Genomic DNA, 14,260 nt, shown 5'->3' on the forward strand with positions numbered 1-14,260 from the left:
CTATTCCAATGTAGGAAGTGTTACGAACAGCTGATCGGATCGGCAAAGCGTGTTTCTGGAATTTTATGTTTTTGTTGGTGCAAGCGCTTTTTATGCAGTTTTTGCAAAGCTATATGTGGAAGGAAACTGTGACAGAGGACAAGCTGATGGCGTAAGATGTAAGTACAACTCCTCCGGTTTCATATGCAAAAAAAATTATTGCGCTAGCTTACGTGGTTGCAGAGCTACCGGGATTTAAAAATAGTTACGCAAAGCAGAGCGTGCCCGCTCCCACCGGTTTTAAAGGGTTAATAACAGAGATAAAGAGAAACCAAATCATGGTGTCAGATTAATTTATTTTATCCAACACAAAAAAATCTTGTTCTCATAATCAAACAGAATAAAATCGGTGAATCATGCTGTAATACTTATCTTTTCAGAAACAGGCAAACTGTGATGACTAAACCAATACGTCTCTAACTCTTTTTCTTTAGCATTTTATTAAAAAGTAGGAAACTCTACAGTGATGTTAAGCTGTATTCAGCCCATGCGAGTATCAGTGCTGAAATCAGGGCTTGGCCCACAGTCAGGGTCGATGTCCATGATGTGGAATCCATGACGTATAGTAGGTGGACAATCCTCAGTGAGCCCAGCAAAATTCAGGAACATGTCTCTTATTCGTTGATTGTTAATGCACAGCGCCCCACCTCGCCTCTCATACTGGGTTTTAGCCCTGTTTACATCAGCAATACAGGTCCAGTGTTTGTTTTGGTTTTTGGTCACACACCACTTTGAATGGTCATTTGAAGGAGTCCAACTACCCACACCTGTATTTGTATTGATATTTTGAATATTGTACACTCTGTGGTTGGGGTCTGAACAATAGGACGGGGCCCGTCCAGCCTGGCAGCCCCAGGTCTGCACAGCAACATCACTGTCAATTACTTGGGCAATGGTGAAGTAGAGGTCTCCAACTACAAGAAACAACAAGAATCCTTTAATCCTGTCCAGTTCTTACAAACTGATTCTGTTTAGTACTATTGAACAAATAAATAAAAGCAAATTGAAAAAACCCCACACAAGCCCCACACTTGTTTAATTTAAAAGGTTAGCCTTTAAGTTGGCACTCATATACATACAGACATCTCACCTGTTAAGTGTTCTGACTGTTGTTTAGCAATGCTGTAAAAGTTCTGATGTTCTTTTGACGTCAGCATTTGTAAGGTTCTTGGTGGGTTGACTTGAACCCATTTTGTTGCTTTAATGAGCTCTTGATGGAAATCATTTGGAATATCATAGTCAAAAGGAAAAGCTCCGATGTACTGCAGGTGATTACCTGGAAATAGATCAAGGAGATCTTTACTGTGAGCTTTAGATCAACCTCTGGGGGTTAAATTGTGAAATGTATAGAATTTAAATTGTGCTTATTACCGATGTTTTTGAACTGGTCGTAGGGGAAAGTTACACAGATGAACGTCTGAGCATTTTTAAATCCGCTTTCAGGCCAGAACTTGTTTTGGTCTCTTCTGAAGGGGAATTGAGGCATGCTGTGTAAGAGCCAGACCCCATAATTGTTTTTTTCAACCATCAGAACCCCTGTGAACCGGAACAGTTACACAGCTGGTCATTAAACAGTAGAATGGATACCCATTCATCAAATACTTTACTCCTTGCTAGCCCACTCATGGATGACTCAACCAGTCAACAGACTTTGTTTCTAGTATTGTCCCTAAATGCATGCGCAGATGGCATGGAGTGGAGTGTGATGAGGACCCAAATGCAGGGCCCAAAATGTAGTCTTAACAAAAGGCAAGCTGTTTATTAGCAGAGCACAAACAAGGAAAGTGAAAATGAAGATAACGATAAATAAACTGAGTAAAAACCAAACAATGGGGAAAATAAAACCCCAAAAAACCTGGAACATGGATGTCATGGCTAGGTGGCCAGTGTGTTGTAGTGTGAACCCAAAAGCAAGTGAATAAGAGGCAGGATCGAAATGAACAGAAAGCGAGCCTTTATTGTGTCTGATAACACATAAATCAAACAATGACAAAAACTGGACAAGAACTAGCAAAAGCCTGAACTGGGAAAAACTACAGGAGGAGAAATCTGGGACATGAAGACGCAGGGGAGGTTAACAGACAACTCGACAACGAACACAGGGAAGCTCACACAATGCATACACATGAGGGTGATGAGGGAAGTTTAAACACATGGGAATGCAATTGGGATGAATAGACATAATGACACAGGGGAAGCAATACGAAACACGAAATGAGAGACTGTCAAAATAAAACAGGAAACACTAAGACGCAAACTATAACACACAACAAGACACATAGCCAGGAGGAAGGAGCGCACATGAGAACAGGATTGACTTGAACCATAGTAACACAAAAATATATAAACTCAAAAGTTAAGTTCAAGACCCAGAACCCTGACAACAGAGAAAACTAACAGGAGTAGCAAGATGAACACACAAACTGATAAAGGGCTGAGGAATACGGGGACAATATAAACACTGAGGGGTGACAAGGGAAGTGGAAGCACATGAGAACACAACAGGAATAAATTAGACATAAAGAGACAGGGGAAGCAAAACTAAACACACTGAATATAGGATGCAAAACTGTCAAAATAAAACATGAAACACACTGAGGCATAGACTAAGAAACATGGGCTTGACACAGAAACGTGTGTAAACCAACAGATACAAAAGATGAAACACAAAGAGAGGAACAGGTAAAGGTAAGAAACACAGAGACACAACCTAAGACAGGGAGAGTGAGAAATACACACAGAGAGGGTGAAGGAGCTAAACACAGAAAAACATGACACAAGAGGAACCTCACAGACAAGCAACCAGTAACCTGAAATATAAATAAACTCAGAAACACAGAAAGAACTGAACTCAAGACTAAACTGTAAAACTTCAATATCTTCGCAATATCACCAAAAGAATCACAATAACAGGATAAACTAAAAATGCTCAACAGACCCAAAACCATAGCAAGTATTTCCCTTATATGATGGACTCGCGACAGTGTGTTCTTAGTGAAAAGATACAATCTCTAGCTTTACTTACCTTTACTGTGGCCAAAAATGTCAGTGTTGGCACTACATCCTGGAGGCTGATCGCTGTAACTGAGGAATCCAAAGTTTCGTGGCTGCAAATGATGCAAAAAAAGCTACATTAACACTTTGTAAGTAAACATACAGAGCAGGCCTACATGACAACACAGTCTCACAGCAGAAACACTCATGACATTCAACCTTTTAATTCCAGCTTCTAGACAGAGATTTTGTCTGTTTTTCAGGTAATCTGCCTGGTTAGGTTTTAGCAACAAGGCTGTTTGGTAGTTTTAGGTTTGGGTTAAAATGCAACAGTTGCCACTTTTTAAAGCTCCATTTTCTTGGTTGCCATTGTGACACATCCTCTCTGAAAAGTCTTAGCAACACATGTTGCAGAGACAAAATTATACTTATTTTTGAAACAGATTAGTGTTCACTGGTAACTTGGTTTTTGTCTTTTATGTGTTTAACCAACCAAAGACTCTCACCATGTCTTTAACTGACTTCAAGATTGGCCTCAGCGTGTTGCCCAAGGCAGCAGAAGAATCGATGAGGTTCTTATAGTTAGTTGTACCGGGTACCATATCCACTCTTTGTGTTGAATCGATGTAAATGTATTTTATCTCCCTTTTATATATTTTAGTTTGAGGATTTTGAGGATCTGGGATCTTCTCTCCTGGTGCCTTATATAAGATGTACCTGATCACAAAGAGAAATAAAATGTAAAAAGAGACAAAAGGATAAATGTTAGCCTGACTGACTCCCACTAAAAACATTTGGTTAAAACCCTTTCTTTGATGCCCAGGGGACACCCTTAGCATAATTTTCCAACAGAGTTGTCACTGAGAGGCAGGTAAAGTGACAGACGGCACAGTCATATAACCTTTAACCAGAGTAAAAGAGTTGGTTCTTTGTTGTTTTTTTTGCACTTGTTTGCATTTTGATTTTAAATTTTCAACTCTACCTCTGCTGTTAGTGTTTAGTTTTAAAATGTTAAAAAACCCACTCACATTAAGCACTCGTGTCTGTTTCACTCCTCCTATTGCTCTCTAGTGTACTGTTCTACACATTAAAAATGAGGATGAAAGAATGCCTGCTGTTGTACAGTGTTAATAAAAACAGGCTTTACTGAGACTCAGTATGTGACAAGTTAAGAGTGAGACAAGATTAGTTCATTGCTGTCTTAGAAAGGATTTTAATAAAAGTGTTTCCTCACCAGTCTACCTCATGATCATTGTTATCCCTGCAGGTCACTATGGCCTCAGATCCCAAGAAGAACAGAGTGAGAGTCAGCACGAGCCTCCACATCGTAAAACAGCCACAGCACAACCTGGTTTATGTTGGCACCTTCCAGGAACAGTTTATTTGCCTAAATTATTAAATTTCAGGAGGTTAAAAAAGATATTTTATAGTATTGCTGACATCCTTTTTATGAATATGGATTAATTCAGGACTCATATACATACACACACACACACATATATATATATATATATATATATATATATATATATATACACATATATATATATATATATATATATATATATATATATATATATATATATACACATATATATATATATACCCATGTGTATATATATATATATATATATATATATATATATATATATATATATACACACACACACAAACTCACAAAAAAAATTTGTGAGTTTGTGAGGGAATCATGTCCTCTAATCTAAATGTCCAGCAAGTACAAAGAAGTCAAAAGGTTAAATATTCAGCTAATCTGGCACTGAATGATTCAGTATTTCACATTTAAAGGTGTGGATTTAATTTCAATTAGCAGCACTTTCATTCTGAATGAAAAATGGGCACTGGTATACTGGTATATCCTGCAAACCTTGTTGGCCTATTCTCACACACACACATACTCTGGATGTATCAATGGTGCAATGGTGGTGTTTTGTATCTTGCACGAGGCTATTTAGGCATGCAGACCAGAGCCCACTCCTCCTAAGCCCTGTGTCATATTTGGTAAATGGACTGATTCTTATATAGTGCTTTTCTACTCTCCCCGAGTACTCAAAGCACTGTATACAACATGCCTCATTCACCCATTCACACCCACTCATACAAGCACTTCTAAACTCAAGTGCAACTAATAAACATAAACATAAATGTTGGGGTTAACATCTTGCCCAAGGATATTTGGCATGCAGACTGGGGGAGCCAGGAATCAAACCATCAACCTTCCAAGCAGTAGCTGATCTGCTCTACCACCTGAGACACAGCCACCCCATATTTTAATAAGCTTTGCTGTGCAGACTGCACATACTGGGGTACATGCACAGTGTTTCTTTTGGGCTAAAGCCCAGCCTTTTCCCTCCCTGTCAGCACATCAGGAGCAGTGAAGCTTCTTACCTTCCACCACTTCAGTCGTCTCAGTATTTCTGACAGAGCGTGGTCTTCACCTCAGATCTATCCACCTCTTTGTTTATTTGTCTGTTCCCCCTCACTTAAATCCTCTCCAGCAGGCTGCTGATCAGAGGTTTGACGGAGGCTCCATTTATGGTCATTTAACCTTGTGAAGAAACTAAATGCTGTTTGATTTTCAGCAGTCAGCATGAATCTGTACTTTGTGCCTCACAAATAGAATAAACTGAACTAAAGTGCAGTATTTATTTGCTTTGGAGCTTGTTTTTATCTCTATACATGTACGGCATAGAGACTGTTTGAGAATTAAAGCTCAGACCAAAGGAGGTCCCAATTTAAACTCACACTCCCACCACCTCTACAGGGAGTGCAGAATTATTAGGCAAATGAGTATTTTGTCCACATCATCCTCTTCATGCATGTTGTCTTAATCCAAGCTGTATAGGCTCGAAAGCCTACTACCAATTAAGCATATTAGCTGATGTGCATCTCTGTAATGAGAAGGGGTGTGGTCTAATGACATCAACACCCTATATCAGGTGTGCATAATTATTAGGCAACTTCCTTTCCTTTGGCAAAATGGGTCAAAAGAAGGACTTGACAGGCTCAGAAATAGTGAGATATCTTGCAGAGGGATGCAGCAGTCTCAAAATTGCAAAGCTTCTGAAGCGTGATCATCGAACAATCAAGCGTTTCATTCAAAATAGTCAACAGGGTCGCAAGAAGCGTGTGGAAAAACCAAGGCGCAAAATAACTGCCCATGAACTGAGAAAAGTCAAGCGTGCAGCTGCCAAGATGCCACTTGCCACCAGTTTGGCCATATTTCAGAGCTGCAACATCACTGGAGTGCCCAAAAGCACAAGGTGTGCAATACTCAGAGACATGGCCAAGGTAAGAAAGGCTGAAAGACGACCACCACTGAACAAGACACACAAGCTGAAACGTCAAGACTGGGCCAAGAAATATCTCAAGACTGGTTTTTCTAAGGTTTTATGGACTGATGAAAGGAGAGTGAGTCTTGATGGGCCAGATGGATGGGCCCGTGGCTGGATTGGTAAAGGGCAGAGAGCTCCAGTCCGACTCAGACGCCAGCAAGGTGGAGGTGGAGTACTGGTTTGGGCTGGTATCATCAAAGATGAGCTTGTGGGGCCTTTTCGGGTTGAGGATGGAGTCAAGCTCAACTCCCAGTCCTACTGCCAGTTTCTGGAAGACACCTTCTTCAAGCAGTGGTACAGGAAGAAGTCTGCATCCTTCAAGAAAAACATGATTTTCATGCAGGACAATGCTCCATCACACGCGTCCAAGTACTCCACAGCGTGGCTGGCAAGAAAGGGTATAAAAGAAGAAAAACTAATGACATGGCCTCCTTGTTCACCTGATCTGAACCCCATTGAGAACCTGTGGTCCATCATCAAATGTGAGATTTACAAGGAGGGAAAACGGTACACCTCTCTGAACAGTGTCTGGGAGGCTGTGGTTGCTGCTGCACGCAATGTTGATGGTGAACAGATCAAAACACTGACAGAATCCATGGATGGCAGGCTTTTGAGTGTCCTTGCAAAGAAAGGTGGCTATATTGGTCGCTGATTTGTTTTTGTTTTGTTTTTGAATGTCAGAAATGTATATTTGTGAATGTGGAGATGTTATATTGGTTTTCACTGGTAAAAATAAATAATTGAAATGGGTATATATTTGTTTTTTGTTAAGTTGCCTAATAATTATGCACAGTAATAGTCACCTGCACACACAGATATCCCCCTAAAATAGCTAAAACTAAAAACAAACTAAAAACTACTTCCAAAAACATTCAGCTTTGATATTAATGAGTTTTTTGGGTTCATTGAGAACATGGTTGTTGTTCAATAATAAAATGATTCCTCAAAAATACAACTTGCCTAATAATTCTGCACTCCCTGTAGCTGCACTTTTAATGCATTCATGCAGCTTATGTGCTGACTTCCATCATGGTCTGTGACGCCTGCAGCCACTGTCTTTACATTAGCTGATCAAATTATTTGAACTATTCTATTCAGCCCAAAGGACGTACGAGGCTCGTGTGAACTAATTACCCTTTTATAACAGGGTTGGTGATCCGTATTTAATTACATGGTTTTCTTTTTATAATCCAGCTACCCATCAGGTGAACCCTTGTTTAATGAGAGAGGGTTTGTTTTTAAATCAGGTTTCTGGAGTTTTCAGGAACTACATGGGTGCCTGAAAAATGTAAAACATTTTGTAAAACAAGTATTTCTTGGCATTACACACAGTGCTTTTGTTTTCTTAATGTTTACTCAAAGTTTACTCAAAGATTTTCACATTTTCACTTTGCCTTTGAAAACAGGTCTGATGACTTACTCAAGTTATTCCTCCATTCAATGCAGATGAGCCTCACTGTTTTAATAAATATAGACAGATTTATATTTTGACATGGTTTCTAAAAATATTATAAAAGGTTATTATAATTTTTTTAATTAACATTCTAATTCTGTTCTTTACGAACACCAGTTTTTGGTTTCTCTAAACATCAGTCCATGTTCTGCGTCACCTGACTAACACAGTTGTCTCTGCACTTAAAAATATATCGTTAGTATGTTCACAGATCTCTCTAAAGCTGTTGATGATCATCATATTTTATTGGAGAAGTCACTCAAATATATTATTGCATTATTATGTAGAAATGGTTAAAGTTCAAGTTCAACAGAGGTCAGTTTTTATGTGTTTTGAGCTGTTTCGGCAAAGTCAGATTATTCTGTGGAGTTGCACAAGATTCCATTCCTGGATCCTTGTTATTCCTCATCTATATTAATGATTTTTCTAAAGTTTCTAGGATTATTCAGTAATAATACAATTAAATAAATGCTTAAATATACTATTTTGAATATAATCAGTTTAATCATTTTCTGTGGTAAAACTAAACTCAAAGGATTTATTTCTTCCTCGATTTGTGAATCTTGACATCTTTATTTTCCTAAAATCCTCACTTAGGGCTGTCAGTTTTCTATGAGATATAAATTATGCTATAATAATTAAACCTACCATGGGTTGAGAGGTGGGGTACACCCAGGACAGATTAGCAGCCTGTTGCAGGGCTAACACAGAGAGACAGTGTCACGATCCTGGATCTTTTGACCCAGCGTGTTGGGTTTTAGTTTATTTTGATGTTTATGTTTAAGTTCACTTATTTATTAGTTTCCCCTTGTGTTTTCAACCCCTGTGTTAAGTCTCCCTTGTCCTTTATGTGTTTCATGTCTTCATGTCTTTTGTTGTCAAGTTCATGTTGTCATGTCTGCGTTTTATTATGTTTCCTGTTTTATTTTGAAAGAGGTCCTGTGTTCCTATGTTCATTGTGTTTAGTTTTACACTTCCCCTGTGACATCGTTATGTTCATTTGTTTCAGCTGTTCCCCCACATGTTGCCACTTCTCCATATCACCTCATGTGTGTATTTCAGTCCTCAGTCTTCCTGTGTTCAGTGTTTTGTCCTCCCTCATAGCTGTGTGTAATTTCCCTGTGTCTCCCTGTGCATTAGTTTTTCCAAGTTTAGTTTGTGTTGTTTTGTATCACTTTTTCTTCAGTTCAGCAAATAAAGTTGAATTTTTGAGTCAAGTTCCTGTTCTGCAGAGTTTGCTTTTGGGTCCTTCTCCTGCCTGCACACATCCGTTTTGTGACAGACAGTTAACCATACACACGCATATTCACACCTTTGGGCAATTTAGAGTAACCAGTTGGCCTAATCCCACTAACTGAATGTCTGTGAACTGTGGGAGGAAGCCGGAGTAGCTGGAAAGAACCCACACAGACACAGAGAGAACATGCAAACTCCACACAGAAAGGACCTTCTTGCTGTGAGGCAACCGTGCTAATAAATTTCATATTTCAGTAAATTTCATGTGTGGACTCATTCATTATCTGCATTTAGCCAGTTTTTAATATGAATTAAACGGAGGCTACAAAATAAGTGCACTGACTCTTCTCCTGTATGTTATTTGTATTCTTTTTCATTTTGGGGATTATTTGTAAAAGTGTAAAAGCAATACGTTGAAATTGAGAATTATTTGTGGCTGTCTATCTACAAACAAATCTGTCTTCCACTTTACTTGATAAAATTTTTTCATGTTGATTCCACAGAACGATTTATTTATGTAATCTCATCAGCCGGTAATTCTTCATTTTTTACCTTCATCATCGCTTCTGATTGTGCGTAAGTGCTTAATGTACACAAACTTTGACCAAATGTTTTCATAACCAATTATAAGTATTATTAGATAACCTTTGATTGGCTACTTGCCCAGCAACAAAGACTATGGTTACTATAACAGACTATGTTCTTCGTGGTAAGTCTGACAGTTTCAGCTTTAAAAACAGACAAACACTGAGTGCTTGTGTGAGCACTCAGTGTTTCCTCCACCCACATCTGTTCGATGATCACCTGACACAAATCCAACAGTGTGCCTACCGCAGTCAGTCAGCCAATCGCATGAGGAATATTGTCTTTTAAAGACACATAAAACCTGCCCAGCAACTCCTCAGCTTTGTTTCACCGTGCTGCCGTGATGCTTCCATGGAAGTTTCAATGAAGAGGCGAACTGGCTTCAGTCCAGACAGACTCAGTTCGCATGCTGGGAAAAATGTTGTTCATATGCATTTAGACTAAGTGAGCAAAACAGACTCAGATATTGATTTAGAGAACTCGCTGATTGTGTCAAGGTAATGATGTCATTGCTTGGCCTGCTAATAAACTTCTTACAGATTTTATTTTTAAAGTACTCAAATGGAAAATAACCACTGAGCTTTACCAGCTCAGATTTTAACTCCCTGTAAATGTGTGTGAGGACCCTAGCTGCTAGCCACATATTTTCAGTGTGTGATGGTCTGAACCAATGTTCCCTCTAATTTTTCATGTGACTGAGCAAACACACAAACTCCCTGAGCGATCCCTTGGACCACTGTGAGCAACAGCAGATGTGTGCACTGTGGTCACACCAGCATCGAATCCATGTTACATGGTTTATTAAAATAATCAAATTACAGCATTTACAGTTATGGTAGACTACTTTTAATTAAGTGCTTTAGCCCACTTACAATGAAAATTTTAAAAAGTCATGTTCATGGTCTGTGTAGTATGTTAACACTATTGGAAGTAAAAATATTGTAACTTGTATTATGAGTCTGTGGTCTGGGAGAGAGTCCTGTAACTCTCTGTGTGCAGAATACAGTATATAATGACCAGTGTTGGGCAATTAATTATATAGTTACTTCTATAAAAAAGTAACTGAGTTTTGCAAACAACTAAGTTTTTTCAGCTATTTATCTAAAAACGCAGCCAAAGCGGTTTTTTAAATAAACATTTCAAACTATTTACAGAACAATCAGGTGTTCTGCATCAAATTTGATGCCACAGAAATTATTTGTGCCACTCCAAAAAATCATTTTTGTCCACTATGAGATAAAGAAGAACATCAAAAGCCTGACAGCAGGAGATGTATCACTCCTGTAACACCTGTAACATTCAGTAGTTGCCTCATTGTTCTGACACACACAACAAAACTATTGACTACACTACACACTAACTACACAAGACAACACACTAACTTTAGACTCCAAACACGCTAAACGTCGCAAATCTCTCACATCTCAAAACACCGCCTTCACTCCTAAAACTTCCCCCTTTCCTAAACAACTAGATGCCATGTTGCCATATCATTTTTTTAATTGGTCGACATGGTACATTTTTCGACCAATGGGATTTTTTGTGTTTCTTTTTATCGCTGTGTGACTGTTTTCATGTGAAAGCTATTAAAACCCGATTCTTTGATCCCCATGATAGAACAGAGAAAACCCGACTCAGAGTGGTCAAAACATTTATAATTCTTTATTCAATCATCTTCCGGAAGAGAGAAAGCCCTGCACAGCCCAACGCCAGTGGCAGGATCTCTAATATTAGAAGCTAAGAATGTCTCACATATAGGTGTTATTTTGGTACTTTACACATCACACAATTTCGATACAAACAACTCCTTATATGGTACAAGTTCCTCTTTTCTGTCTGGCTTCCTGCATTTATTAATATGCTTGTATAGCTCTACACTAACTTCCTGTTTTTCAGTCTGGCTGAGCACTTAGTTTATGAGTCAAAAGTGGCCTTGCTTTACAAACCTTCATTATTAAAGTACATAAAACAATATAATCAGAAAATAAGCACTAAGAATATATTAATTACACGACAAAGCCTGTGTGCGCTAGTACCGCTTGCCACTCGTTCCCAGTATCCTTTGCGGTTTTACCCCTGAATGACATCACATTTTCAATCTCTATAAAGTCCACACTTTTTCCGTCAATTGTTCCGTCTGTCCTGCTCACATCTCCAATAGTTGGTACATGTTGTCATTAACGTGGCTTCACTCCTCATCAGCCGCTTTGCTAGCTAAAACACCGGTGTCGGCACATAAGGATGCTGTCATAGCCTGTCAACAACGTTGATTAGCTGCGTATATACGAATGTGAATCGTATCTTTGGCTGGAGCAGCCAGTCACCGGTCACTCACTGACTCACACTGCAGATAAGAATGAATTGTTAACGTATTTATTTTAATTTCAATTCAGGTTAGTTTTTTTTTTGTGTGTGTGCAACGCAGATTTTCTGTGCGCACAGACCGTGCCAACAGTGCGCGATTGCGCATGCGTGCAGCTTAGAGGGAACATTGGTCTGAACTGCTTGTGGAATATAGGAACATCATCTCGCTGAAACCAAGACTGTCCCTGAAAACGACACCTGAGGGTCAGTACATGTCGTTCCTAAATCTGTATTATTGTGGCATTTGCACATGTGCAGGTTGCCCTGCCATGTGCACTAATGCCCCCCAAATACCTTTAGGGATGCTGACTTTGCACTGATTGGATGGTCTTGCTCCTCTTCAGCCTGTAGGATCCAGCATCCATGATTTCCAGCAGAGTCTGGGACTCTAATTGGTCAGAAGAGAGGAGAGGTTACCCCTAAGCCTACATCCATCATAGATGAGCTCAGGCTCAGAGAAGACAGACGTGTTTGCTCTATTTGTTCTTTATGTTCTTTATGTGGTGGAGTTTGAACCTCACGTGTGGATGCACGGATGAACTGTAGTCCCTGCTGATGGTCTTCAGAGTTTTATGATCTCACGCAGATATTTCACCACAGAATCATCTCTGAGGACCTGAACATCACCAACATCCAAGCTGTGGAGCCCGGTCCCTGTGTGCAGGCATTTCTCTCGATCCTTTGAACCTTTTCGAGAGATTTTGACCCATAAACAAACAAATCCAAATAATTCAAATTCTTCTCAAATTCTTCTCAAATTGTTGAATTATTTGTCCACGTTTTTCGTAACAGAACCATAAACATGTTCTCTTTAGTTCTGAAACAACTTTTTGTATCTTAAGTCTCTAATTAACCTCACTAGTTGGAAGAAGTCCCAAACACCTGCCCCTCCAAGTATTACACGACTTTCACAGTCTTGTTGTAACATCTTGCTAATTTAAAATGAAAACTTTAAAAAAAAAAGTTTCTGCATGTCATATATTTTCTTTTAAATGCATTTTTAAAGTGATCATTCATTTGTGTAACTTACATTTTGTACATCATCCAGAGTATTTTAGAAATAAATGTTTGCAACATGCAGAAAAGAAAAGAAAATCTCAAAAATGAGATGAACAGAATAACTTGCTCACGGTTTGGAAATGTTTTAAAGACCTTACTGCATTACTCAAAGTGTGACTTAGTGCCAGTCAAGCAGGAACAAGGATTTTCCAGTGAAGTCTATTTTGGCGTTGGGTGTTCTTTGATCTGATACCATCAGTTGTGGTTTGGCTGCTGCATATTACAGATTGCAGAGCAAAAGGAAAACATTTCAACTCAACAAACCACTGCGACTAGTTAAAGCACTTTAACTACAGTTTTTCGAGTGACTAAGGTAAGACCCGACGGTTTAACCTTAACATTTCAGATTAATTCATTCATTCATAATTAACCCATAAAAGCAAAGATTGAACAGAGCTCAAATTTAAATAGTTACAAAAGTTTTTAAAGATTTTAATTTAATGTTGTTTGCTCAATGATATGACTTCAAATGCATATGCAGGGCTGGGTAATAAATGGGATCATAATAAAAATGTTTATATAAACTGACAATCAAACTGAAATGTGCTTAAAATACTGATGAAGCTTGTCACAAAGCCTTGTTTGTGGTTGTTACCTGATTTAACATCTGATATTTTTAAAACTAATGAAACAGCATTTCGTGTATATTTGATGCTTCTTGGTTACAGTGTATGGTTCATGTGGCTACTTTTTTCCCTCTCAGACTTTAAATGATCTCTAAGTGATCTTTCTCATCAGCATGTTGTCATCCTTTAAACATGCGAACAGCATTTTCTGTGCATGATTTGGAAACATTAAAGATGATATTGAACTGATTTATTGCAGAAAGGATTAAATAAATCATTTTTTTTTTTGTTGCCCAGCCCTACAACTATGTACTTACTATATGCTAAATCAGTATAGATGCATGCATCTATAACACATAATATCTTGTTTGTTGGTAGTAATCTGCATTACTGATGCAGTGAACAGAAACAAAGGTCATGCAACTTTTGGAAAAACTGATGAATCCATTCCTGTTCCAAAATATTTTTGGTTAAAAATGTAAATTTTAGATTAATTATAAAAAGTTATTGATATAAAAATCAAGAACAGACAGGTTACAGTTGGTATGACCAGTCTGCAGTTCACCTACAGAGAGTTTCTCCGCCAATGATGACGGATCACTTAAAGTGAG

The 14,260-nt window shown here is 38.5% G+C and overlaps 1 protein-coding gene across 2 annotated transcripts; it reads right to left on the reverse strand.

The window, feature by feature from the left end:
• Positions 1-315: 315 nt before the first annotated feature.
• LOC101479924 (deoxyribonuclease-2-beta-like) lies at positions 316-5,546 on the reverse strand. Of its 2 annotated transcripts, none has more exons than XM_004561876.3 (7): positions 5,440-5,546; positions 4,268-4,420; positions 3,540-3,750; positions 3,065-3,146; positions 1,411-1,575; positions 1,130-1,315; positions 316-953 (listed from the first exon to the last, which is right to left on the reverse strand). In XM_004561876.3, the coding sequence occupies exons 2-7, from the start codon at positions 4,357-4,359 to the stop codon at positions 520-522; spliced, it is 1,170 nt and encodes a 389-aa protein (XP_004561933.1). In that variant the 5' UTR covers positions 4,360-4,420; positions 5,440-5,546; the 3' UTR covers positions 316-519. The 2 variants fall into 2 exon arrangements, with proteins under 2 accessions (XP_004561933.1, XP_004561934.1); XM_004561877.3 differs by having other exon boundaries at positions 4,268-4,398; positions 5,440-5,537.
• Between the last annotated feature and the right edge of the window lie 8,714 nt (positions 5,547-14,260).

This window comes from Maylandia zebra, linkage group LG7 (genome assembly GCF_041146795.1).
Source record: "Maylandia zebra isolate NMK-2024a linkage group LG7, Mzebra_GT3a, whole genome shotgun sequence".
Classification (NCBI taxonomy): domain Eukaryota; kingdom Metazoa; phylum Chordata; class Actinopteri; order Cichliformes; family Cichlidae; genus Maylandia; species Maylandia zebra.